This window comes from Crassostrea angulata, chromosome 9, assembly GCF_025612915.1.
Source record: "Crassostrea angulata isolate pt1a10 chromosome 9, ASM2561291v2, whole genome shotgun sequence".
Lineage (NCBI taxonomy): Eukaryota > Metazoa > Mollusca > Bivalvia > Ostreida > Ostreidae > Magallana > Magallana angulata.
The window spans coordinates 8882390-8909964 of NC_069119.1; the positions used below are offsets into that span (position 1 = coordinate 8882390).

The 27575-nt window shown below is 34.9% G+C and overlaps 1 protein-coding gene across 4 annotated transcripts in view; it reads right to left on the reverse strand.

Annotated features, from left to right (window-relative positions):
• LOC128162953 (polycystic kidney disease protein 1-like 1) overlaps nt 1-27575 on the reverse strand; it is a 104227-nt gene that overhangs the window by 18630 nt on the left and 58022 nt on the right. For all 4 annotated transcript variants that reach the window (XM_052826394.1, XM_052826395.1, XM_052826396.1 and 1 more), the window contains 8 exons: nt 23989-24148; nt 20658-20826; nt 19740-19796; nt 13579-13812; nt 10502-10810; nt 10121-10231; nt 7817-7974; nt 4052-4152 (listed from right to left, as the gene is read on the reverse strand). In XM_052826394.1, coding sequence (XP_052682354.1) covers nt 4052-4152; nt 7817-7974; nt 10121-10231; nt 10502-10810; nt 13579-13812; nt 19740-19796; nt 20658-20826; nt 23989-24148 — 1299 coding nt within the window. The remainder of the gene's footprint in view (nt 1-4051; nt 4153-7816; nt 7975-10120; nt 10232-10501; nt 10811-13578; nt 13813-19739; nt 19797-20657; nt 20827-23988; nt 24149-27575) is intronic.

The window sequence follows — 27575 nt, forward strand, 5'->3', positions numbered from 1 at the left end:
ATATTATAGCTCATGGGAACTGATCCTGTATTAGCAAATGATGCGAAAAGTGTTTTATATTCTTACTCTGCAAAAAGGGATGTTATATTTCTTTTAATTAAATACATGTATATAGTAATATTTTGTCATTCTCGGTTAATGAACATAGAGAGAGCGAAATAGATTTTCCACAAACACAAAATCTTTTTAATAATGATCTTGTTTATCGTATCGTTCGTAGAGAACCGATTTTGCAAAGACCAATTTTGATTAGATTGCACAACCACATATTGGTATTTTTAAGCGTTAAAATTCCGGAGGGTACCTTACTAGAAACCCGGGAACTTAATTGCATCGTAGATCTTATTTATTCTTGTCAAAAGTGCATGTTAATCAAATGGATATATGTCTTTATTACCACCCCCAAAAATGCCTTCACGTATAGTTTGAAACCTATGTTGTTGTATTATTTTAATCAGAACATTAAAATTTTACACTTAATTGCTTCTTGTCGGAAATTCCTGAAAACTGAATACGTTTTGTGCAAAGATAAGAGAAATAACTCTCAATACATACAGTGTATGGGAAGAATCAAATGGTAGAATTCCTTTAGTAATTCTTTCGAAAAAATATTTTCACCAATGCCTAACTCATTTTGATTTCAAACAGGGTGTAAACTTAAAACTTATAAAAAAAAATTCCTGTAATTAAAATAAAAATAAATAATGTACCATTGTGTCCCGACATGAAAAACTTGTAACCCCTATCCATCCTTCGTAGGCATTATTTATTACATGTATAACATACTTCTTGGCATGGATCTGTTATTTTTGGTGAAGTTGTTATTTATAGATTAAAGGGGAATGGTAATCATTTGAGCAGTACATTTTTTTCATTACATTATTAACATTTTAAATATAAACGACCGATGATTTTTATTTACTTGGTTGGCAAGTTTCTATATAATCAGATTTTTAAAAATTGAATAGTAATTATGAACATAACTTATCATAATTCCTAGCGTTTGTCACATCTCATTTTGTATAGAATATAATATTTCCTAGCCAGCAACACTAATACATGCATGTTAACAAAATCATGCACTTTCCTCGTTTACAAAAGTAAGTCTCACTTAAAACGTGAAAACTGACCAAATTTTGCTTTAGAAATACATTAAAACGAAAATGGAAAATTTTCAGGTCAAATCCTGCATGACCAAGCCCCATCAAGTACCACTTTTCGGTTGATTGACACAAACTACATAGCGAAATCAAATTTCTGTCATTGACTGTCCTTTGACGTTTTTCCCTCCTGATATGCATGAACAGTTCATAAGCTCACATTTATACGTTTGAGTAACAATTAATAAATTAAGAGGGCTCGATGGCCGTGGCCATTGTTAGACTGTATTGATCTCCATCAAAAGAAGAGTTCCATATAGATATATAGGAAAATAATCAAAACTCAAAGGTGAAATATATGAATTTTTTTCTTTACTATATCATAGTTTAAAGCTTAAAAATTCATATCTTAAAATATTAGGCAAGTTTGATGTTAATTTGTAGACTACCAAACCTCCTTAACGTAGCTCGCGGGTTTGCTGACGTCACAATAGGATTCGACGAAAAGAGTTGACCGTCATAACAAACTCATACAATTCTTTTAGAAATAACAAATGATCTTTAGAAACATAAAATGAAATATTTTAAAAAGCTAAATTGCAGTTTATAGAAAACATTTATAATTATCAAGTGCTTAAAATTTAAAGATGACATACATTGTCGCATTGAGTTCTATAAGGTATGAGTGTGCGTTGGAACTCTTTAATTTGTTGTTTAGACAAGTACATTGTAAATAAATGAACCGTATGCATTAACTTCGCTCGTTTCACAATTATGAATTCTGTATTTTCAAATACCGATCTAACTATTAAAATCATTTTATCTTTAGCTAGTTATCGTAATTATGCGATTACAAACTTTTTTATATGTCAATACGTGTATGGTAATTATTTTTGCATCGAATGCATGACTGATTCATTGAAAGGATAAGTAGCCATGTTTCTTCTCTTCACAACCTTACATTAATTTCCTTCATGCATTCGAAAACATTCATTATAATGTTAATTAGATTTGCATGTTCTAATATGTGTAAATCAGCTAGTCTGGTCAACCAGCCCATTTTCATATTTGGTTCTCAGACGAAAGAAATTGATAACGTCGGGCTAACGTCGTGATAAGAATATAGGATTTTGTGAAATCTTTTAAATCTTTAAAGTTGTTTTACGAAAAATTGGCCGAGAACACATATTGATTTTTTTCTATGAATTGATTCAAAATAATCTCTTCTGTTATTGTGTTGAGTAAAATTAAGTTCGTCTAGATCGTTTAAAAGTTTGAAGCATAGTTTTGAAATGCGGTTTTCGACTAAGATATGCATTTTACTATATATTTCATTGAAATGGCGTTGCTTGATTTAATCAGCGACACTGTGTTTGAATCACGATAAAATTATTACTACGCAGACGAATCTCAAATAAATTTTAGAAATAAATCATTGAAACCTATCGATCACGCGGACAAATTTTCAGGGTAGGTTTTCTCGCAAGCAGTAAACCCGCGAGCTACCTTAAATCTCCTATCGCTCAATAGTCTCTATGTACCTACTGATAGTTACAAAGTCATCTTTGTACTAAAGTCCTTTGAAACTCAAAAAAAAAAAATCTGTGCGTTTATGGGCAAATCATAACTAAAGTATGCATGTCAAACATAAATACATGTATGTTAACACACAGAGAGGAACGGCCACTTAAAATATGTAATACTATGGCTAGACTAGTATGTTAATATGCATATATCCTAGGCATGCACACAACTGTATGTGCTCTCTGGATATGTTGAAACACACAAGGAATATTTGACCTTTAAAACAAAACACACAACACGGTATATTGGCAAATGATTGTTTTATTCGTTTTAATAAAATCAAGTAGATATCGTATACACGTCAAGATGCATAATACACTTAAGTAGATGGTCTTTCTTACCTTAAAACTGTTTGTCTCTCTTTGTCTCATATTTGATAAAATAATCTGACGTATAGGCCACTTATTACACATTTGCTTCACTTTCTTACCTTATAGATGCACGTCTTACTGCCCCCTACGTTGAGCAACCAGAATGAAAAGTTTTAAATACATAAACCTCGCTTGCTTCAATATTGTCAGATATCATATAAACTTTGTTTGCTCCTATCTAGGTATTATATTACCAATTTGATTACTTGAATGGCAATGAAGGCCAAACACGATATGAACTTTACTGCAAAAAGAAAAACAGATCAAACTTTTTACCATTGGTTTTTGGATTTGAATGACTATCATCGTTGGTAAGAAATGAAATGTAAAAAATATAGAATTATTACAAATGCACGTGTACATAAAGGTACTAGACGTTAAGTAAAATGTTATGCGTACGTGCATGTTCTTTAGTTGTGTGTCACTTACTTCGAAACGGAAAAAGACCTCCTTGGTTAGATTATTGGGAAAACCTGATCATACCTGCAACGTCAAACTGACGCCAAATCTCTCCAGCGTAGGTAGGAATCAGAATAATGTTCATGTGTTTTTTCCTACTCACTTTTGATTATTTTTGACTATGCATTCAAAATATGACTGGCTACACTAAGTGTTCATTCACACACACGGTCAAGTATGACGTCATGCTGTTAGAGTCACGTGATGACAAAACTCTAGCGTGCAGGGATCTGCATGAATCTAAAAACAAAAGCAGCATTCATGTTAGTTCTCTTGAAAGTTACAAGCCTTCTAAATTTTAATGTTTAAAAACGTTTACCTTTTCTTTCATACAAGAAAGAGGGTTTTATTTTGACTATTGGTCACGAATTAAGTAGATATAAATGTTATGAAAGTTCGTAGACGGTTATTTTTTTGTTTAAATAAATACATCAATTAGCCCACGAGTCATGTGTGACGTATTACTTGTTTAAAACAGATAAATTTTCAGCAGTTTCCAAACATTTCAGTATTGCGTTTGACATAATTATGTCTTACCATTGAAGAACCCGGAAGGCAAGAATACCCGGATGTCTGTTTGGGCGGCTGGACTCTCCTGCTTCAGAAGGTATCTCTGTGGCGTGGGATGTTTCTTGTATCTGCATGAAAACCATCAATGAAAGTCAGTCTCTTCTGTATTAATAATACGCAAACTGTGCAATCTTAAGACGGCTGGAATGTCGTGGCCACTTTAGGACTATATTTATCTCTTTGAGACAATGAGCTCTGTATAGTGATATATAGGAAAATTTAAATTTTATAACTAAAATATTTGGGTTTTTCATCCATAAATAATAGTTTATGGCTTAAAAATCATTTCTAAAATCTTATGGTTGATCTGATGGGCAATTTGATGACCATCCAACCTGCTAAACATGTAAATCCCTCCGTGGATGTTTCTTTATATCAATGAAAATTTAAACTAATCTTGGTATCAAACTGGAATGTGGGTTAACCATTTAGTGCATTTGTTCGTGCCTGTTTATAACATGGGTTGAATACTTGAGTTTCTTCATGTCTGTTTCGATTTTCCAAAGAAAACTGTTATAAACAAGCCATAACGACATCCGTAATATCCGTGCTACGTGTTATTCTCTCTGTCTGATCTCAAGTGTGGCAAAACCATGTTAAAAAGCTTAGCAACCACTTTAATTTAAATTGCGTTACAGACAAAACGTGTCTTTTCTCATTCATTAAAATTGAAAAATAACCATAGCAGAAAGAGGAACAAAGTCCTTCTTACACAAGTTGTTGACCTTTGAACTTTTTGAAAGGTTCCAGCGCTGTATGGTCACAGACTAACACACCTGAAACTTTGCTCACCTGTACAAATATATAAGGTATGAGTCAAAATAACAGGCGTACCAGGCTAGTGACAGAAATTGTTGACCACGAAGGACGAAACCCTCAATTACATACAACTAGATTTCAGAGCTGACAAAATCGCCACTGTGACGTAGTAATTTCCTCCAAGCGGTAAGATACATGTAGCAACGACAACATTGGTCCAAACTCAATTCCTCCATTTCAAGATAGACGTATAATACTTCATGTCTTTTGTAAAAAACAAAGTCAAATTGACATTCTAAACGGTAAGGCCCGAATACTACAACATAGTAACTGTGTTATAATAACGTAGCATAGGCAGTATTTGTTAATGCAAACTCATCTCAACAACTTCAATATAATGTCTTCTGTCTCTTAGAGGGAAAAAGTCAATATCAATACATTTCATCTGAAGACTTGTAGACAACCATTCATATCGACAGTCAGTAATCGACAGAAATAGAAAGAAGAAAAACCAACCATGTACTTTTTCTCTCGGCATCTTTGGCATAGGACAGAAATAGCACAGAGCGACGTTAAGAACAGCAATTACATCGGGGTCTGCCTGCACTGAGCAATCATTGACCAAGAACACACCCCTATAATTTACAAAAGTTTATTTCGTCTGACTGTTTCATGTGAGCAGAGCATTAATAATAGATTTTTCCTCTGGCATTTGTAACTAATATCTCTTCCCATTAGTTTGCCTTCCCATCAACAGCTTCCAAAAAGTCACTGATGGCATTCTCTAAAGTTTGCCTCGTACTTCACGTCATCAAGTTTTTTTAAAATGTTGTTTAAAGAAGAAATATCTTAATTAACACAAAGACAGCTGAAATGAAGAGATCGTTTTCTTAAACGATCTTGGATGTACATCTGACGGCCAACTGACAAATTACAAATCCTCAGTCATTGATTTTTAAAACACTATTTTTTAATTGTACAATTTTTTTTTCGTGGAAGTAGACTTCGCGAACACTGAGAGAGAGAGAGAGAGAGAGAGAGAGAGAGAGAGAGAGAGAGAGAGAGAGAGAGAGAGAGAGAGAGTTTGCATTGATTTTGAATTTTAGTGGATGCTTGATATTTAAAGTTAAACAAATTCATATTCACAAAATTCAAAATATTCTTTCAAATGTTTACATTTCAGAAGTCTTGTCGATGTTAATTCTACTCTTGTCGAAGTTCATTCTACGGCGTTCAAAAGTCTTGTCGATGTTCATTCCATTCTTGCCCAAAAGGTTCTTGGTTCTTTCCAAGGTGTTCAGAATTTTAGCTGATGATTCTTGCTGATGTTTGCGTTGCCTGCAGACCACCCAAAAACTTTGCTCACCTGATAATTCAGAGGTTTGAGCCAAAATTTCGGGCCCGTCCACCACACAACATTGTAGTCAAAAACTCATGGATCATCACACAACATTGAGTCAAAGGATCATACATGGATCATTCCACCACATTGGAGTAAACGGCTCCCTTATCATGTCGTGTGGATATACGGAATATGGACCCGAGGGCTGGATGGTCGTGGGGATTTTCACATTAAATCTATCTCCTTTTAAAGAAGAGCTCCATATAAAGATATAGGAAAGGACTCAATCTAAAGCTTACGTATTTGGAATTATCTTTATAAAAGTAAAGTATATAGCTTAAGACATCATTCCTAAAAAATTCAGGTAGATCTGATGGTTCATTAGTTGTCCACCAAGCCTCCTTGAACTTTGTAATCCAAATTATCATTAGAAAACTTTAAGGCAAAAATTACCACAGATGCATGGCAAAGATACATAAAAAGTATTACAGAATGGCGCTTGCTCAAGCACTGTTTTTGAATGATTGCACAAACTTTGGAGAAAAGAAAATGTCTCTTTTTTTTAATGCTGGAAGAGTGTAAACTTAGGACGCACTTTATACCTAGCTCAACGATAAAACCGAAACCTACTGATGGAGAGGCTTTAATTATTCATGACAACAGCTGAAATTGTAAGACGAAATTACAGAGACATACCATGTTTCAATTAGGAACTCATTTATAAAAGAGTATGGGGCTGGGAAGGTGTACAAATTGGCAGAAGAGAAACGGCCTGGAAGACAAGTGTGAAGTTGGCATGAAATGAACACAGATTGATAAAGCTTGCGGCTGAGGAACAAGAATGAACGAGGGCAGGATTGTTTGAAAGATGGTCCCAAATGAAGAAAGACTGGTTCCTTCAGCTACACGAGCGGCAAATTACATCGTTAATTTCACCGCTATGATGCAGTGTTGTTAATTTCACCGCTAAATGATCCAATACCCCCAGGAAAAGACTACGGTTTCAATTTTTTCCTCCCCTCTGCAACTAGAAAATTTAGGTGCTGGATGGATGGTTTAATAAGTAAATTGTCTGACGTCATAAAAGTGGTTGTATTTCCTATAAATTCATTTACTTCTATTTTCGACTATCTATTTGAGGAAAAACCCTGATAATTATCTCCTCAACTCATTGATTATATGCATCGAGATGACGTAGAAATGAAATTCTATATTGGTGGGATGGATAACGTGCATTTTTTATGATTTTGGTATCTAATCAGATTTTTGTCAAAGTTGATACAAATTATGTAAACATTTGGCACATTAGGGCGAGAAAAAATTGATGAATTTTAATATGCATGCACTCAATATTGATTGGAAACTTGTTAAATAAAAAACACCTGCTATTTGCATTGATGAGAAGGTCGTTTAGTAATGAACACCTGAGATACAGTATTCTAAACAGGCATTTAATTTCATGCTTTTTGCTCTTCAGATTCACTTCAGCAATTAACTTTTTCTCAATTGCTTTTTAATTTTTTAGTTAAATCCAATGAAATCTTTTGCCATATGTTTGCATAGTTTCTAATTGGTTATGTGCTCTAAATTTCTTGACCAATCAAAAATCTTGATTGGTACATGCATCTTACCCAATCAGGAGAGTTGTTGGAAACAGCCTGCCCTCATTGGCTGCTGGAGACATCTGGATGTGTATCTGCAGTGTCTGCTGTAGGCTGTTCCTAGACAGGTTGAACTGGTGGACGTTCATGCTGGACTTCTGTAATGTATACACTATTTCCTGAGCGGCCTGCAGATGTGAAAAAATACCAGAGTTACTTTAACTACTTACTACAGAAAAGGACCCAAGTCAATGCAAAATGATAAAGAAAATATACAAAGGCCTAAAAGATAGTAGCTATTTATATTTGTTGACATTTATCTACATTTTGATTTAATTCTGAAATCATGTACCAATAGCGTATATTGCATGATCTTAGGCACAGGTACAAATACAGTATTTTGATTATCAAAACTAGTTTTATCATGTTGCAAAATAGGATATATTTACAAATGGCCTTACTTTATTATACTGATCCTGTTTAGGAATATAATTATATAAACATAAGATCACAGAAGACTATCTACTATTATTTATCTTATACATGTATTAAAGTGTATGCAACTGCTTCTTGAACTGTTGCATACAAATCAATCATTTTTTTTACTTTTTATTGAAAAAATCAACTTTTGATTGATGTTCATGAGTTAACCATGTACTGACAAGATAAAAATTACTCATCTTTGAGTGCAATTTATCAAATCGTTTCCAACGTTATATAATTTCAAAGTCAGAACACACAAGTTTATTGCAAATTTGATGTGCATTAATAATTTTTGTATGATTTTTGTTTGGTCATTATCAAAATCAACAGTAATGGGACAGGATGTATTTTGTAGCCAGGGATAGAATGTATTTTGTAACTAGGGATAAAATGCATTTTGTAACCAGGAATAGGATGTATTTTGTAACCAAGAGTAGCATGTATTTTGTTTTGTAGCCAGGAATGTATAAGTCATATTTTGTAACCAATCAGTGTGAGATGATATAACACAAATAATTCATACTACATGTACATGTATATCACCAAGTGCAATATCATGGTAGAATCATATTCAGCAAAGTGACCTTATCATTTTATTTCATAGAATACAATGGAAAGAAATAACTGAATCCTATATATGGGTATAGGAAGGTTGGTACATGTAACACTTTGTAGAGATCAACTGGAAAACCAGGAAAAATATTTGAATCATTACTGAAACAACTATCTTATGATTCAGCAGATTCCATGCCACAAAACCTTATAAGCGCTGCAAATTTTAGAATATATACTTTGGCACCAAGCAGAGTAACAATCAACACAGACACTGAGCAGCATTACGATTTCATGAACAGTCATCCATATTACAGTGTCTGTCTGATCAGATTGAGCGACCCCCACAAATCAAGGCCTGGGCTAATTAACTCTCAGCCATTGATGTATTATGCGATTGCATGACACCCGGCGAGTGGTGCTCTCCAATGTTGACGGATTCTGTGTTTCCACTCGCCAGTCTACGGGGATGAATACCGTGTCAGCTAGCCGGTCATTTGATCCTGGCACTTCATTTACTCTCAACAACTAAATTTGGAAACTAGAGAATGGAGAAACATCCCTGAAGGAATCCAGAAATCTATTTTTTCTGTCTTGGATTTTTGAGGTTTGATTAATCTTGGACATGAATATCTGGTGGGTTTATTTCATATTCACTAAGAGGCAGATACCAAATCACTATGAAAAAAATCTAAAGTTACAAAAGGCAGTTTGATATTTTATAACCTTGACATTAGAATCCTTACAACATCCGAAAATTTGGACCATTTCCTTTGACATACATGTACACATCCTAAAAAATCACCCTCCTACTATATTTACACAGGTTTCTACATAGCCTGTTTTTATCTTAAATGTTCATGCAATCAGATACATATTCTCCATCATATCACAACAAGTAAACTCTCATATAATGTGGGCAAAATTCCTAGGCTGCCTTTAATAATAACAAATCAATAGGTAAAATGCCCTCATTCATCAATCTGTATATTCTTCTCTTCCTACTACTGATTGTAATGTTTCCCCACTCCCTCACAAAAACAGGAAGTCAATCACTCCAATGAGCAACCTTAATGGTCTACTCCAATCTTCTTCTGCCTATAGACATATTTTGTCACCAAGAGAACTCCATCATCAGATCATGATTGAATCAACTGCAAATCTTAAAGCAGCAAAGTAGCACTTCAAGATACTACATTTCAAGATACTACATGCACCAAGAAACTGAAATCTATACAGCACTTTATTCATGTGCTACTCATGAGATGTTAACCTACAGGCAGGCCATTATTTACCTACCCTTTGTGGTCTCCGTGGTAACTGAATTGACACAGGGTCATCAGGTTGAAGGTCTTCTAGACTGTTTCCATGGCAATCATACATGTTAAGTGTAGTCACCTCAGAATTAACCTGTAAATGCAATTTGTCACTGTTTATATGCATTAAATTCCTATCAAAAAATTTATTGTTATTTTCATCCTTTTATCATGGAAACCTCTTCTTAGATAATTTGTTTTCTTGATATAGTAACACCAAAGCACTGCTATTGTTAAAACCATGTTTTAAAAAGCCTTATGACAATTGAAGTTTATGAAAGCTGAAAAAAAATAACATCGGGTTCAAACAAACATATTTTGGCACAATATATTATTCTGTTATTTTTTCTATCCATCCACTTACTAGCAGGCTCCCTTTCTGGACATGCTGGTAAGGATTGGTCAGGTACTTGATGAACTCTACCCTCACACACTTTTCCGATGCTATTGGGGTCAGGTGACCATGGGCGGTAATTCCTGAGGTACTCTGCATTTTCGTTAGATTTTGCAGGCCCTTTGGAGTGAAAACTTGTTTTGGCAAAACAATTCTTGATTGGTCAATATCAAATGTTGCTATGTCCTTGTACTGAAAGACTCCACCAACTGCTGAAATAAAGGCGGTGTCGCCAATCCTGATTGGCTGCTCCCCGATCATGTGATATTGGATCTCATTCTGAAATTTGAAAATAAAAAATAAATTATATCTATTGCTTAATTTGTCTGTACAAAAATAAAGCAAAAATTTCATTCAAAAATGCTGGTTGAGGTTTCTAGTTTATAACTATCATAGTACAATAATGCATTGAATTGATGCTAGTAAGAGTATTACAGATTATTAGTATGAATTTATTGATCATAGAATACTGTATAAAAATAGTTTTTTTTAAAACCTTAATCATTGGAAGCACTTTAACCATATTTACATTTTTAAAATATGTTAATAAAAAAATAACTTTGCAAGTTACTATACATACAGTTCAAATATCAAAATCCAAATTAAAGAAATATCAAGATGAGGACTGCATAATGCATGTACTTATATCACAACACGAGACTTGCATATTTGATTTGGAAAAGTCTGAATAAAGAGTCACATTTCTAAAAATCTCAGCTTTAGAATAAGTAAACAAAACATGCTGTGACTCCAACATCAAAAGCGAGATGCCTGATTTGATTCAAACAGTGCAATCTGTTTCCTCCAAATCAATCGATAGTATTGACGGAGAGTAAAGAAGAGTTATAAAACTTCTGTCAACACAGTGTTTTCCTGTAATCTTAGGTCCTGGGTATGTTTGTCAAAGCCCAATCAACAGCTGACAAAGTTACCACACCTTGGATTCATTTCAGAAACAATAGTTTCAACATAATCAGAAGCTAACATAGTGTTGAAGTTACAAATTAACTATCAGATCTGCCGTAAATTTTGAAAATCCATTGGCAAATAAATTTTAGCTTTAAATGGTAAATATTGCCCAAAAATGGCAATGACCATCCAGTCATCTTAGGTATGGAAGTGAACTCAAGATTATCAGCATTAATTTATGGCAGTCTATTCAAAGAAGGGTCTACACACAATTAAACAACTGCATCTTGGAAATCAATAGATATGACAAAGTGAGTAAGAATTAAGTCCCAATCACTGTTTCTTTATTTATCATCATCTTTAAATCTTAAAATCTTAGATATCTTAAAATATTCTTCATCTTATAAAGTTTGAGAAAACAATGTTGACTGTGTGTATATTTCTACTTTAAATACTACTTATTTTACTCTTTCTGCATAACTTTTTTCCTTTAAGGTTTTACTTATTCTGCCTAGAATTTATCCTACAGAGTGGTACCTCATAGAGCCAAGTATCCTACAGAGTGGTACCTCATCCAGCTTAGTTTATATCCTACAGAACACCCCATCCAGCCTATTTATATCCTACAGAATAATGCATCCTGCCTAGATTATATCCTATAGAATACCTAATCCAGCCTAGTTTATGTCCTACATTATACCTCATCCTGCCTAGTTTATATCCTACATAATACCTCATCCTTCCTCATTTATATCTTAAAAAATACCTTATCCTGCCTAATTTATATCCAACAGAATACCTCATCCAGCCTTGTTTATATCCTACATTATACCTCATTCTGCCTAGCATACATCCAGTGTAGGTTAACATTTACTGCCTAGATCATATCCTACAAGGTTACTTATCATATAAAATCTGCATCAAACAAGTTACTCCAAAGTTTAATGCCCTTTTTCTCTTCTTTCCATGATCAGTTTTGTCAGGAAACAATCATTTAACATTGAAAACAAAGAACAAGATATCTTATGCAATTTGTTACAACTCTTATTTTCTAAAAAAAACAAATTCAGAACAGGACTGTATTGGCATACCTGTCACAGCCATTGATTTACACATCAACACCGTTTCTCTTCTCAGCAAACTATGTGTGTTTTTGCCTAATGATTTTGTTTACTTAGAAATTGCTTGCATGTTTTTCCACAAATTGTCACGGCCTCTCCTAATGGCCCTGTGTTCCTCAGATAAGTGAGTACTCCAATGCAGGTAGTCAAGGTTACACAAAGTGAAATTTCTTTTCTTGCCGGCCTGAGATTGATTTCTGTGATTGTTATTGACAAAAACATTTTGGCTCAGAAACTCAACAATGACTAAGCGAAATTTGTAGCCCTGCTAAGGTTGGGGTGGGGTAAGGTTAAGGTGGAGGGGTTTATTGAGGTCCCATGCTCCGTGCTACATTTATTTTTATTGGTTGAGATTGATTTCTGTGATAAAATCAACACTGACAAAGTGAAACTTGTAATAGCTATGAAGGGTTCAGGGTAGGGAGTTTGCACTTATTATTGATTGAAATGGTCACAGCATGCAATTTCTTTCTTTTCTTTTTTTTTTAACAAAATTGGACACCTATAAAACTCTAACCCTTTTCAACATCTGTCACAAACTGCTTTTCATAATCAATTTAGTGTAATTCTTTACTTTTCTGCATTATAAATGATTTTCATAGAAATTGCGATCAATTATTCAAAGCTTTTTCATGAAAATCACATCAATGAAATGGCACAATACTAATCCACTGACAAATATAACTTCACACAGTAGTGCTATGAAAATCATTTCATATTTTGTGCGATAGTAAACTAGCATAAAACACAAAAACAATTTCCATAGATAATATTTCTTTTTGAATGAATTACAAGTCATATGAGTCATCCCTACTAACTCGCTTTTTTCCTATATCAGTGTTCATACTAAACTAAACAATTTTACCAGAACTGGAATACAGTAGCAACTATTAAAATGCCAAAAAAAACATTAGACTCCAGAAATGTCTATCAAATCCAAAACCTTCCATTATTCACTGGATAGCCAAATATTCTTGAAAGGAAATAAAACAACAAACAAAAAAATCATATACATACCCTCAGAAACAGCTCCACCAACTGAATACTCTGGGTAAGTTTCTCTCTGTAAAACCACAGGTCATTCTGTGAGGCTGCTGCCATGGAGACGGCCTTGACAATGTTGGATCCTGCCTCCACTGCAGACAGAAGGAGGCCAGGCACTGGGGACTGTCTTTTAGTATACAAGGTCAAGGTCTTTTCCACAAGGTCATTTAATAAACTGGTGGAGGTTGCTAGGCATACTCTGGTCATCTGAAAAGAGAGAAATATTTGTATCTTTTGAAAGTATTTCACTGCATTAACCATGTCAAACAGAAATATTTATCTTCATTTCTTCTTTTGTATTTGACTAACTCAACTTCATAAGGCAGGTTGGCATGTATGACATACATTGATAAAAAAAAGTCAAGTTTGTGAACCTGGTATGTTGTTTGTTGTCTTATATTAAAGATCTAAATCATATATATACCACAGTTTGTGTAATTCTGTTTATCAATAATATTACATGTACTATATAACTTACAACAGTTCTATACCCATTATGTGAAAGTCAACTATTGTTCAAGTTCTTTTCAATGCATATACCCTGTTGTCTACATCCCTCTACAGTTCAGGTATAAATAGCCCCATTACTTATGTATTGTCTTTATATCAAACAAAAAATACTTTTTATTTTTTATTTAAATAAATTCCTTTTGTGACAGATTTAATATATCAAATAAAATATCATACAAGATGAGCATATTCTTTGATGCCACCATTTGTTATTTTTCAGTTTAAGGATTTGGCCTCTAGTTATTCAAGGCCTCAACACAAGCCCATTACGGTTCTATCAGTGTCAAATTAGCATCACCAGTTTGGCATGACTATCTCACCCCACGATGATGAGGCGAGCGAGAACGAGATGATTTACAGGGAGAGAGCAAGACTAGAGGAATAGGCCTGAGCCCTGATCAATCAGTTAGCGTGATAAACGAAGTTTAACATGCATGAGACTCACCTAACTTGGGCCCTTGGGTTAGGTATTCCAATCAGACAGAAAATCAAACCCATATCAAGTCATTCACATGAATGCCAGTCACCATGAATTAAGGGCAGATTAATGCACATATAACACAAATCGAGGCATACAGATGGAAATTCAACACACGATGCCAAAAACATCTTTTCTCCATGTCTTAATGATGGTTATAATAAAATCATACTCCGTTCCAGGCAGAATAAAACTTATTTTGTGAATTATTTTTAACCAGAGCCTTCTTCCTTTCCTGTGGCCGACCACAAAAAAAAGATTGTTCTCAAATATTCCAATCACATAGTATCAAATATTCTACACACAATCAAAGCTGATGTCTGTGGATTTCTGAGGTTAATGAGGCAAACAATGTGAGAGACGCAATAGCAGGAACAATCAAAATAAAAAATCATTTTTCATTAGATAGGTGCCTGCGCACTTAAAATTCAAAGTCTCGTAGACTGCATACACTGTTTTGTAAAGTGTATCTTATTTTTCTTCAATTCTTAAGGTGTGTGGGGAAAAGGGGGGGGGGGTGCTAGTGTTGACAAAGAAGAGCACAGAATAGAGAACCTCCTTAGTCATTTCTTCTCATGTTGACACACTGTGTAAATGTATATTGACTAGCAGTGTGCTGTATCAACATGGTGCATAAAAAAACAAGCCTCAATCAACAGCATTTCACACACAGATCAAAGACGCACACCTTTGAAGTCTTTGAATTCTTTAGTTTCAATCTTCAAGGCGTTTGTTAACAACTGTGCAAACTCTACTTGGCATTAGAGCATAGGAATTGAAATTTTTTTTCCAGCAGCTATCAAATTTCTGTTCATTTCGACATGCAACGTCTGCATGACCAAAGCCAATTACGAGATTGGTTTAGTACGTGAAATTCTTTGCAGTACATATGAAATAGATTTTTTTTTTTCCTATTAACCAAATTACTGATTCAATGGCCATTCTACATACGTCTTGCGGACCCCAATAAAAACAGCAAACCAACAAGGAATTCTTAAGAGAGATGAGTGGCAAATTTTATCCCATTGATTTTATGTTAATTCTCACAGATTGGAGTGTAATGATTTCAGATACAGCGTACCATAAAAAAACACCGTCCAATTAGTTCATATCATTCTGCTTTTTATTAGATGCCATTATCTTTATTTCTGAACATCTACCAGACAATTGCATGATTTATTGGTGCCGGGAGGCTATTATCCAATTATATCATACTTACTCACAACACCATACTATTCCCAGACTGAATTGTATTCCCTTCTTCTGTGTAAAGTTCCAATCCCATGATGTAAAATTCTCTTTTCTCATTGTACATGTACTGTGTTATCAAACATTTATGCTATTTCTATTCTCAGACCATTTCATCAAACTTGATGCAATTTAATACTTCATCACTTAAAATTTTTACAAATTCTATTTTAAACAAATTTATATTAAGTTGAATGAATTTTAACTTTGGTCCATTTGAGAAGTGTAGCATAATTAGTTTCAATTCAGATTAAGTGGTCCAATCAAGGGCCCATTGCATCATGTCTAATTGATTAACACTATAATTAAAAATTTTGAACAAGGACTTCACAAGATTTCAGGAACTTCCTATCAAGCACTGATTGAGTAATCAAAGATTAGGTGATTCAATAAGTCTCTTAACAGCATAGTTCTTTGATTCTAATATCAATCAATAATATATTCTCTCTCTCTCTCTCTCTCTCTCTCTCTCTCTCTCTCTCTCTCTCTCTCTCTCTCTCTCTCTTGTCTCAAGTAGAACTTTAGGGACAGCATTATTTGACAATGAATTGTGCTTTATGTATTAAGAAAGACAAGGTAAATCCATGATTACACACACACTTATTACTGTGGCGACACTAAGGCAAATAGTTAATTCTAAATAAACAAAACTTCAATCACTTCCTCAAAACAATTTTTTTTTTTGAGGATCAATACTCATTACCGTCACCGACCACAGAAATTAATCAACAAACTACTCACTGGGACACTGTCGCTGCAAGTTGGTATTACAACGGAATTGGGGAGGATAAGGCGCAGAAAAAAAAGCCCATGTATGTGCAAAAAAAGTACCAGACGATGAGGTCTTCGACGGACCTTGCCTTGCCAATTTACCCACTTAGTGCTTTTTTTCTTTTCAGTCGCTGATCAATATTAATAAAAGAGCCTAGATTGTGATTTTCCCAGACCTGCTGATTTACAGTTCTGACGTATTCAATCGAAAGCTCCGAGATAACGTGAAGTTAAAATCACCCGACAGCCTTATACTCCAGGCCTGCGTGTAATGATACAGGGCATATAATGCCGAGTCCTTCAGTAATGTAAAATCCATGTTCCTGCTCGGGTTTTTTGTGCTTTGAGTGAGATTTTAGACTGACTTCTGCCGTTTTGTCACTGGGTTGTTTGTAATGAACCGTCAAAGCAAAAAACTGCAGTGAATTATTGCGTAAACGTCTGTCCTTGTTTTTAATAACAATGGTATTAGCCATCCTCAAAGGGAATTAGAACCTTTGAGAAAATTCCTAAGCAAAGTAGTGTGGATTTCCAGGGTAAAAGTTTATCTAACTGGGTGGAAATTGCAAATCTTTGTTGTTGTAAATCTATCCAATTCTAGATTAAAATGTAAAACAAGGCGTTTATCTCACAGAGTTAGAGTAGATCACAAATTGAATAGGACAGAATGTCAATATTTCAATATTTAAAAGAGTTTAGCTTTCATTTTTCCAGTTAGCTTTTTATCAATCATTCAAATGGGCTCATACAGGTTAAAAATATAAAATGATACAAATCTCTTTTTTATTACATTGGTTTATCCTGTAAAAGAAGGCCGATGTGGCACCTAATCTTATTCTGTTCTATTCTTTCAGTTTTTGCAATTTTCAGAAAAATTTCCATTTTAATGACTGGGTTATTCAGCATTACATAACTTGAAACAGAAAGGAAATTCGAAATGCTCTAGAGAGAGGTCTGAAAAACAATTTCCATTCAATGTTGATCTGTGTTCCATTTTGTTATAGCCATTTTAATGGCATTAAACATTTCATGGAATCACCAATCTATTTGAGTGCTAATCTAAACTTAAGTATTAATAACATTCATTTTGGTATCTTTCATTTCTAAAGAGATGGGAATGTTTCTTTTAGAAAGCAGATGAAAAAGAATAATTGCAAGAGGTTTTTTAAGAAGACTATCTGGCCCAGGTGAGCAGAAATCATCATCAAGAGTTTGAAAAAAATATCGAAAGAAATATTTCATTCACTTGTTCATCCGTGAAAACAATACATAAAGATAACAAAAAGAAAAAGTGGAAAATAATGATTGGAAATGAGTGGTATAATTAAATTTGTTTTGTTTGCGGAGTGAGATAAGGTTATTGGGAGAGTTTTCTGGCTTTAGGCTTGATACAGCTAAGGTCCATAAACTTTTATTGAATCGTCTTCCTGGACCTGCCCAGACAGGTGAACGCTGTTACAGGTGATAAAGCCGAAGAAAATGATCTGATAGGAAATCTTTCTCTGGGGGGTACTTGAAGGAAACGATCACCCAGAAACTGATAAGAAAACTTCTACGCTGTGCTGTCACTATTATGGTTGTATGTGACAATTTCTACAAAATTAGCTGTATACATAATGTTCAAAAATGCCTGCAACATCATTTATCTTGCTTGTTTATCAATTTCAGTTATTTTGCAAAATAAGCCTGATTTTTTGAATTTATTGAAAAATAAAATGATTCTTATTTCATATCAAATTTGATTCCATTAGAGCTTGCACTCTACTACAATATGTTACAAAACAAGTGACAATAATTTGTTAAAATGATCTTGACCTTCAACCCCTGAACAGTCTCCAAGTCTTTGGTTTGACCCTTATTAACTCTGTATTTAAGTCTTCTTAAAAGACTGAAAGCAAAACCTCAGCTTTTAGCTAATTGTGTATCTGTCTTCCAAATGACCTTTACCAGTAAATCTTGACCACTAACTGAAAAAAGTCAATTTACAATTGGTTTCCATGACAATGAACTTTAAACTTTAACAACATCTTACTTAATTTTGTTGTTTGTATTGAGGTCTTTCACACATACACAAGTCCTCATTAAAGACTACCTAAACCTTATACAATTCTAAATCTGCAATCTGTTCCAAAGTCTTTGAAGCACTTCAGTCAACCACCATGAAAATTCACCTACAGTTGTTTTCTAAAGTCTACATTCAACTGGACCTTATTACCCATACCCTAGAATACACTTCAGCTAACTTGCCTTGTTTGTGAGAGTCCTAATAAAGTGGTGTTTTATAACTGCACCTAAAAACTGACAGCCCAAATGACAGTTCGTCTCTCATTAAACTAACACCTATTGAGTAGAAATTTCCAGTTATCACATTAAACTTTTCAATCTTTTAACAATTAATAAGGCTTACCATTTTATCTCCTCCAAAAAAAAAGTTACTTCCACCCTTAAAACCATCACATTATTGAAATCACTAGGCAGCAATGTCAAATAGCCAACATTGAGGAGGGTATTAGCGGAGTTGAAAACCTTATAAAAATTTCGAAATGATCGAAGCGGATCAAGGCATTCTTCATCAAATTGGATCTATCAACCAATCGGCTTATGTGGGCATTTTCTTGACAAATCCCATTGAAATGACAAGACAGTGGTCAGTATCGGGCCGAACTAAAGCCCTGACTGACAAATCAGATTTGTCTTCAGAAGAAAAGGAAGCCATTTAACAAAACAAAGAGATAATGACAGAAGGCGGGATGAAAAGACATTACACGAAATCCTCGGAGCTTAAGGAAGCAAGGGATGATGGGAAATACGTCAACAGATTGCCGAAATTAGTGTCAAGTTTTAGGGATATGATGATTTATTTTTAACATTTTGTGAAATTGCCGGTCAAAATGACATCATCATTGATGTGACATCACTTTACAGGTACCACACAATCTACACAAATGAAAACTATACACGTATCTCTGGATAGGTGGTAGGGAGTTAAAAAAAACATCATACACTGTTCATCTCTGCACTTGTTTTATCACCTAGATCCTTGAACAAAATAGAGAAGGGGAATGGGAAGGGAATAAAAAGCCTTGTACTATATAACAATTGTTAATCTTAAGATCATTAGATTTACCTTGTTGGTGTTTGCAGTAAGCTGCACTAGGGCCTGTAGTGTCTGTAGAACTTCGACCTAGATGTCAGAAAAAACACAAAAAAATCAAAATGTTTCTTTTTGGCAGCAGCAATCTTGTCTAAATACCCACAAAATCCAAATAAGTCATATAAAAGAAAACTTTGGATAGACAGTTGTCATTACAAAAGACTTCAAATAATAATGCAATTCTAATATAACCAATATTTAATTTCTCTGTTCTATATAATGTCTTCCTACAAACATACACCTAATACATACATTCCTGAACCCTTTATTCACACAATTCCTTTCAAGAGTATACATAGGTTCCACGCTGTCTCAATGAGTTCACCCTCATTATCACTATAATATGTACCCCAGTCATCCTCTTCGAGCAAGCTACAGAATCTTGGCCAACAACATTTTTGACTGCTGATCTTACATTCATAAAAGGATACAATTGTATAGGGCTTACTTTAACTCAATTACACCTGCACAAGAGTTTGTTCTGTTTGAAATATGTATCGACACAGGTGTGTACAGAAAATCATTACAGTAACTTTGTATTGGCCTTAAACTTGGTTCCTGGCAATGAAGGGGAAAATATGGAAAAAAAAAAACAGAATCTCTTCAGGAAAATGAAAATAAAACAGCCTGCCTATGACAGGAGGATACCCCTAGGCTTTTATACTTTACCAATCCAAACCCCAATCAATTCCTTTCCATAAATAGGTATAGAAACAACCTACCGCATTCTCTAAGGGCAGATTACTGAGATTACTAAGACACTTTAGCCAAAGCTTTTACAACTCTCGGACTCTCCCCCCTCTCAATAGATATAAAGTTAGAGACCCCCCCCCCCCCCCCCCCACTTTTTCTGACCACCCTCTCCTAAACAGATATAAAGTATAGACTCACCTCATCCTCTATGCGCAGATTCATGAGGTTTCTGAGGAGTTCCTGCAGCAGTCTCTCTTGTTGGGGGTGGTCTCCCCTGTTCAATAGGTGGGCCAGGTACAGGGTGGAAATCCGTGTCTGTCCGTCATCTTTGTACAGGCTGGCAGCATACTGATTCTTCAGCTTAGATCTGTTACGTTTAATTTGAAAGAATTTTATAGTTATATACATGCAGTCAAAACCATATTATTACTGTATTAAAGGAAATTTAAGATTTTGATGTTAGAAATACTGAATTTCTACAATACAAGAAAATTTATAAGATACCGATTCTAATGAAAATTGACCTTAATGCAGACTGTTTAGCATCTTGGCAAGCAAAATTTTTTTTGTCAAACCTGTTTTCCTATCAATTTATGCAACTCCACTAATTATAAGCACAGTGGACAAAAAATACTTGTAAAAAAAATAATGGACTCTTTTTCAAAGAGCTTGTAATCAAGCTGTACTTGCACTGAAAAAAAAACCTTTAATGCAGTTAATCTTATTGTGAATTGCTAACCTTTAGAATCCTATGACACCAATAAAAAGACAAACTTTTAGTACACTTTGAAATGTTCAATTTTGTTGAAGGTTAACACACTGTACATTTTGAATGTAAAACCTCATTACAGCTTTTGAAGCATTTAAATGTTAATCTAAGGAAGAAAGCATAGGTCACTAATAAAGGGGTGTGGCTATTCAGAGTTTCTAAGGAGGGACCATTTAACAAAATCAAGGGGGTCAGATTACAGTTTGATCTTAAATTTGAATTTAAACTCAAAAAGAAAAAAAAATTCAAAGAATGTGGTGGTCATATTTGTTTACAAACAAGTTTTTTTTCAATCCAAACTCCCAAGATAATATTGTCCAAGTACATTTAATAGAATGCATTGTGGATTTACAATTCTCAGCATGGCATATGAAATTAAGACGCAATTCTCGCTGGTTCGAGGGAGGCAGTGTTTCGGAGGAATTTTTGTGTGAATTTCCTCGGGTCATGCAAATTGCCAATCTCTCTGATTATGTTCTTCTGAACCGATTCATTTCCTCTTGAATATCAATAAATTGGAAAATTGAAGTTGGGCCTGCGGTAATAAATTTCAATATCCAATCAATGTTCTACTCCTATTTTCTCCCTGAATTTTATACCAATAAAGAACAACATTCATTGAAGACCAATGCCTTAGAGAGAGAGAAAAGAGAGAGAGAGAAAAGTGAGAGAGAGAGAGAGAGAGAGAGAGAGAGAGAGATGTAGATCTATTCAATTATAAATGTTCATTAAATAGTGAAGCATTGTATTTTGTATCGTGTACTTCAGATAAAGGAGAAACTGTTCAATTATTCATGGCCACGACATCCATTACTGATACTGCTGATAAAACATTTGGTTAATATAGAACCTATGAATATTATGTATCAGTCCTGGTAACCCAGTATGTTAGAAAACAGAATTTAATGAATTTTTGGTCATAAAAGAGAGAGAGCGAGAGAGAGAGAGAGAGAGAGAGAGAGAGAGAGAGAGAGAGAGAGAGAGAGAGAGAGATGTGGAGGGGAAGAGGGAGCAAGGTTTGTTTTATATGGGTGATTGAATATAGCTGAGAGTTGACATTGAAAATTCCTCTCATGGAGAGATTTTTGCGTAAAATGAAGCCAAATGGGTGGGTGGGGTGTTATTCAGTGTATGGATTAGCAGTGGTCACTATGTTCACATTCTAATGGATATACAGCACAGAATAACACTTACAGGGCATATTGCCTTATTGAAAAATGTAAATCAGTACATGCTAATTTTTGATCCCATTCAGCACTGACTCTTATCTGTAGATAGCATTCAGGAATTTAAAAGCATATCTCCTTCCACAAAGACTTAATTAGGATTTGCCCGATATTGATTCATGTAGATAAAACGTGGAGGAACCTCAACATTGTAAGTGTCATATCAGATTGAGGTATTCACACATGTGCACACAACTCAATCTGGTCCAGGAAATTGATTTTTTATCGGCCAGGGGTCTCCATCAAGCCCGACCCTTGTCACTAGCCTTATCTCACAGAGTAGTTTTCCTCCACTTTCACTTCGGGCCTGTACAGTGTATGTATATACAGCACTATTAATACTTATCGTACCTGTGTGAAATTTACAGGGCACAGGTAAACAACTAGGTGTAACACAGGTAACAGGGCCCAAGAGGAATCGACAGGAAAACATTTATAAAAGTCAGCCCCAAGTCATTTATAGCTGTCCCGAACAAAGGCTGCATCAAGTCATTTAACACTCCAGCGACAAATCGGGCCGGCCATTCAAAATGCATCCCAAGATAAAATGAGGCCCAATGTATGCTCATTTCATGGACAATTAGACAATCTGTAAAGACCCGCTTTTGAGTTTAACACGATAAAGATCCATAGATCAGGATAAATTTCTTTCAAGAAATCAGATTTGATTCGATGGAAAACTCTGCAGGGTCGGGCTGGGAGATTGAGAGAGCCATGGCTGATACTTAGAAATTAATGGCCCCCTTTTTTTTTCTTATAGGGTCCTCATAGTGTTACTTAGGACATTTACGAGAGCTATTGAAATTGATATCGATGCGGTGGTCACATACCCAGAATAAAACTGTTACACAAATCTGCACTGATATAATGACCTTCCACTATTTTTTTGTATTACTCAGACCCGACAACAAAAGACAGTTTATGGCTAAAACAATTTTCGTTGATTACTGCATAATTGTTCAATTTAGATATCACTTTCCGCAAAATTGCTGAGATATAAAACAGGCCTGAATTCACAGGCATTTTCATTAGTTTTTTACAACAAACTGGTTATTCTCTGGAAAAAATCATTTGATTCCTTATTAATACAACAGAGTCTGGAAGTAACACGGCTTCAGAAAGAGTCCCTTTGTTTGCGGATACTTAATCCGACGGATCAAAGACCCAATTTAAAACAGTCACTGCTTCATAATGTTAACAAATTCAATAAGACATTCTACCTGGTAAATTTAGAACACGACTTGACAATTAAAATTTTTGTTGATCTTGAAGTGGCATGCTATCTTTAAAGCTTTAAATAATAAAAAAAAATCAACAGGGGATAAATAAAATCTAATCAATTTCTTTTTGGCAAGCAACAGTTAAATCAACAATGTGATGCTGTAATTTTTCTACCAGACACTGCATATAAGGAATCAAATTTTTAAAGTGTCGATTGCAGTAGGAACTGATCTCAGCTATTATATTGACATTTAACTCGTATGTACCTCTAGAAAAAATTTGCGCTGAAATAAATTGAACAGTTTGTGCTTACAAGATGTCGTCTGCTGCATTGAATCCACCACTTCCTGAGTCTGGCCGGTGACCTTGATCCGTTCGCCCTCCACTGACTCGTGCCGGATGGACCGTGACAGAGGTAGAACAGTAATGAATGGCAGCATCTCTCCCGTCCAGCACCGAAATCTTCAGGAAAACTGCAAAGTATCAAGAAAGGGGTAAAAAAAAGTTTGAAATCACATCACAATCCTCATCAACTCTCCTGAAGACAGACCTGGGTCGTCTTCGGTCTCATTTCAGCTCGGATTCATTACTTTAGCTACTTAATGTCGACCATATAGCAGACACGATCCAGATTGAGAGACTCAGAAAGAGAGATGGAAAAACTTTTTTCCAGCCAGGACATGAAGCAATCAATTCGATGAACTCCTAGCCAGCATCTGTTGTCAAGGCAACAGGCTCGGGCCTGACAGATATGGGACTTTTAAAAATAATCCACTTTTCCCTTTCAGGCCTAGAAATTGAGGCAGGCTCTTTCTGTCTCTCTGTAGCACACACATCCCATCAATGAAGCCTTCATCTACAGGTGTAGTTACAATACCCCTCGGTACATGTATATGACTCACAGAGGACCATTTAAATCCCAGGTATTGTACACTTATCACCTGACTGCACCAGGCTCAGTTTGACCAAGCCCCTCCCCACAGATCCCTCTTTTGATCTCTCTCTCTCTCTCTCTCTCTCTCTCTCTCAAATCCAATCATGCCTTATTCCACAATAAATGCATCCTTATTATGAATATATAATAATCAGTTTTTCTTATTTTGCCCATATATTATCAAGCCCATTTTGTCTATCAAACACAAAACAGCCATATATATACCTCCCATTCTAAATGTCTGACATCAGGTAAATTTTACCTTTCAGTATCTCGTACAGGTGAACAGAGTATATCAAGGTCAAAGGGAGAAACAAAGAAGGAACTGTTACATTAAAAATACCCAAGCTACTCAAAATGCCCAAGCAAGACATTCTGATTAAAACTTACCCGCAAAATAAAAATTCCTGCAGTATGACTAGACGATCTAGACTTACAAAAACCCCAAAGAAAGCTCAGACAGAAGAGAGTCTTACCACTGAGACACCACCGATCAGAGTCAAAAGCCCTGGCTAACACATTAAGAAGACATTACTTTGGTCCATTTCCCCAACACCCGCCTTTATCCCAACTGTTCAATTTTAGCAATAACCACTTTTATCTAAAAACCCTGTGCTCTAATGCGGCAGTATTCGGGATCAATAGCCCAGCGCATTCAGCAGTAGTATCCATTTACACTCAGCATACTAACCTTCAAGCCTCCTATACTGAGGGAGGGAATTAAGTCTTGCTTTTCATATACGGTATCAAAATTCTCTTGCTCGATTTTAATTACAAAATTTTATCCACAGAATCAGTCACAACACAGGAATATTGTTAATAAATTACGACTACACCGTTGTTCTTGATTTTTTCTGATAAAAGTCTCCGTATTACTCAATGTCCTTTAAAAAATTTACATAATTCTAATAATGTCTCACAGTATCTGATAAAACATAAAACACATTTAAACTGTATAGTACAAATCAAGCAATATTTTCCTTTCTTTAGTTTTTCTTCATACATGCATGTAATCCATGGAAACACAGTGAGCTTATTCCTCTCCTGAAGCACAAAGGGAGAAATTGTCCATGGGGTTTTGCTCCCCAATCCCCCGCTATTCCTTTATCTACCAAACTTCCATGTTGTTCCCCCTCGACCCTGTGCTATCTGCTACACTCTTGTCATCTCAAACATTCAATAACATAGCCGATCTCTGTCCTATCAGGGATATAAAAAGCTCAATAAATTTCAATTTGGTAGAGGCTTTATTGGGGAGAACAAATATTTGAGCCTGTCAACACAGTGGAGATAAAGCACCGAGTCTCTGCTAGTGAAAGCCAGGATATTCTCGGAAGCCATTTGTTCCCTTTCTTTCTCTCTCCCTCTGATTAAAGCGATAGCCATTTCTTCCCTTGTTTATTAGAGTTCAGACCCATCAAGGATCATAAAGCAGTCTTGGGACTCAAACAGCAGAATTCTGAACATGTGTCCTTCCACAAGTTTTACTACAGAAAATGCATACAATTTAAACTGTTATCAAAGATAGTTTCCCTATCCTCAAGTTGTTAACAACAGATTTCAAGTGTCAGTTTGGGGTAAACAAGCATCTTGTATTAAAAGTACTAAAATTTTGACTCAAGTCCATTCAGGAAGAACTTTCATGATCCCGAGATACTGGCATCCCCAAAAATCAATTATGACTTTTGACCCAAAAAAATCTGCTTACTTTTGAATGCTACTCTGTCTTGATTTTTAAACTCAATTCCAGCTATTTAGTTCTAGGATTAGGTAATGTTTATAAAGACATGTGAATAATTTTTTCACTTTTAATTTTGAGCTGCTTTTAGATGCTTGATTACGTAAAATGATAGTACACTGGACCTTAGAGAGAAGTTAGATGCACACCGACAAATCATGTGGATGTGTATATTTGATTTCAACACATGACTCATGACTGCATGTAAATTTCTTATTTTACGTTTCTGAGTACTGAATTCCACAGTTTCGCTGTTTTGCATCAAATAGCAAGAATATAAAATAGTGAGCAATCTTCTGTAATAATTTCATATAGTTAAAAAACTGTCTGAAAAAAAAAAGCGAGGTTTTAAAATCAGCAAGGGTTGCTTCTCATGATTTTACACAGATATTAATTCCTCTCGTTTATTAAGGAATCTACAGTATATTTTTTTTGGATACAATGGGGTTAAGTACAGAAGTTCTTGGACTTAAACTTGTCCTCACCCTATTTGTTATGGGGAGAGAAACATTTTGCATTGATCTTGGTAACTGATAGCAGACTGTACAGGACACCTGATTAAACAGTTAACAAGACACAGCTTCGCGGTCAACAAGGCCTGCTCTGTACACACACAACAGAACCAAACTGCAACACTGTTTGAACTACCAGGAACTGTTACACAGCTAGTTCAAATGAATGTACTTCTGTAAACGCAATGCTCTGGGTGTACCTTACATGCACGAGGACAAAGAACTGCTATGTTTGCACCTTTCTGCTGCTTCATATATTTATCTGAAGTTACCAAATTACAACATACATTTGTAGTTGCTTTAAAATAAAATATTGCTATTTCATAATGACTAATCAATTTTTATGAATACTGTCATTTTGTAAGCTAATATATATCTATACTGACTACAAAACACTTCACAAAGGTTCAGGCTATGTATTGTTTTGTTCTGATATAAAGCTGTGATTATGTGAAACTTGCTCCCTTTGTTCTCATAATTACTAATTATAGATTCTAATTTAAAGTTCCAGCAGCTCTGTAATGGTATCCTTACATCTAAATATATTTCCTTATCATGCCTTTGATGTTAAATGGGGAAGATATTGAGAACTCTGATGAACACTATATGTAAATACTTATATTGCTGATACTGATTCAAGGAAGTAATTTTTTTTCCAGAGATCAAAAAGGGTAATTTTAGAAAAGTCTGAATTTCTATGATGTTAAAAAAGGAAA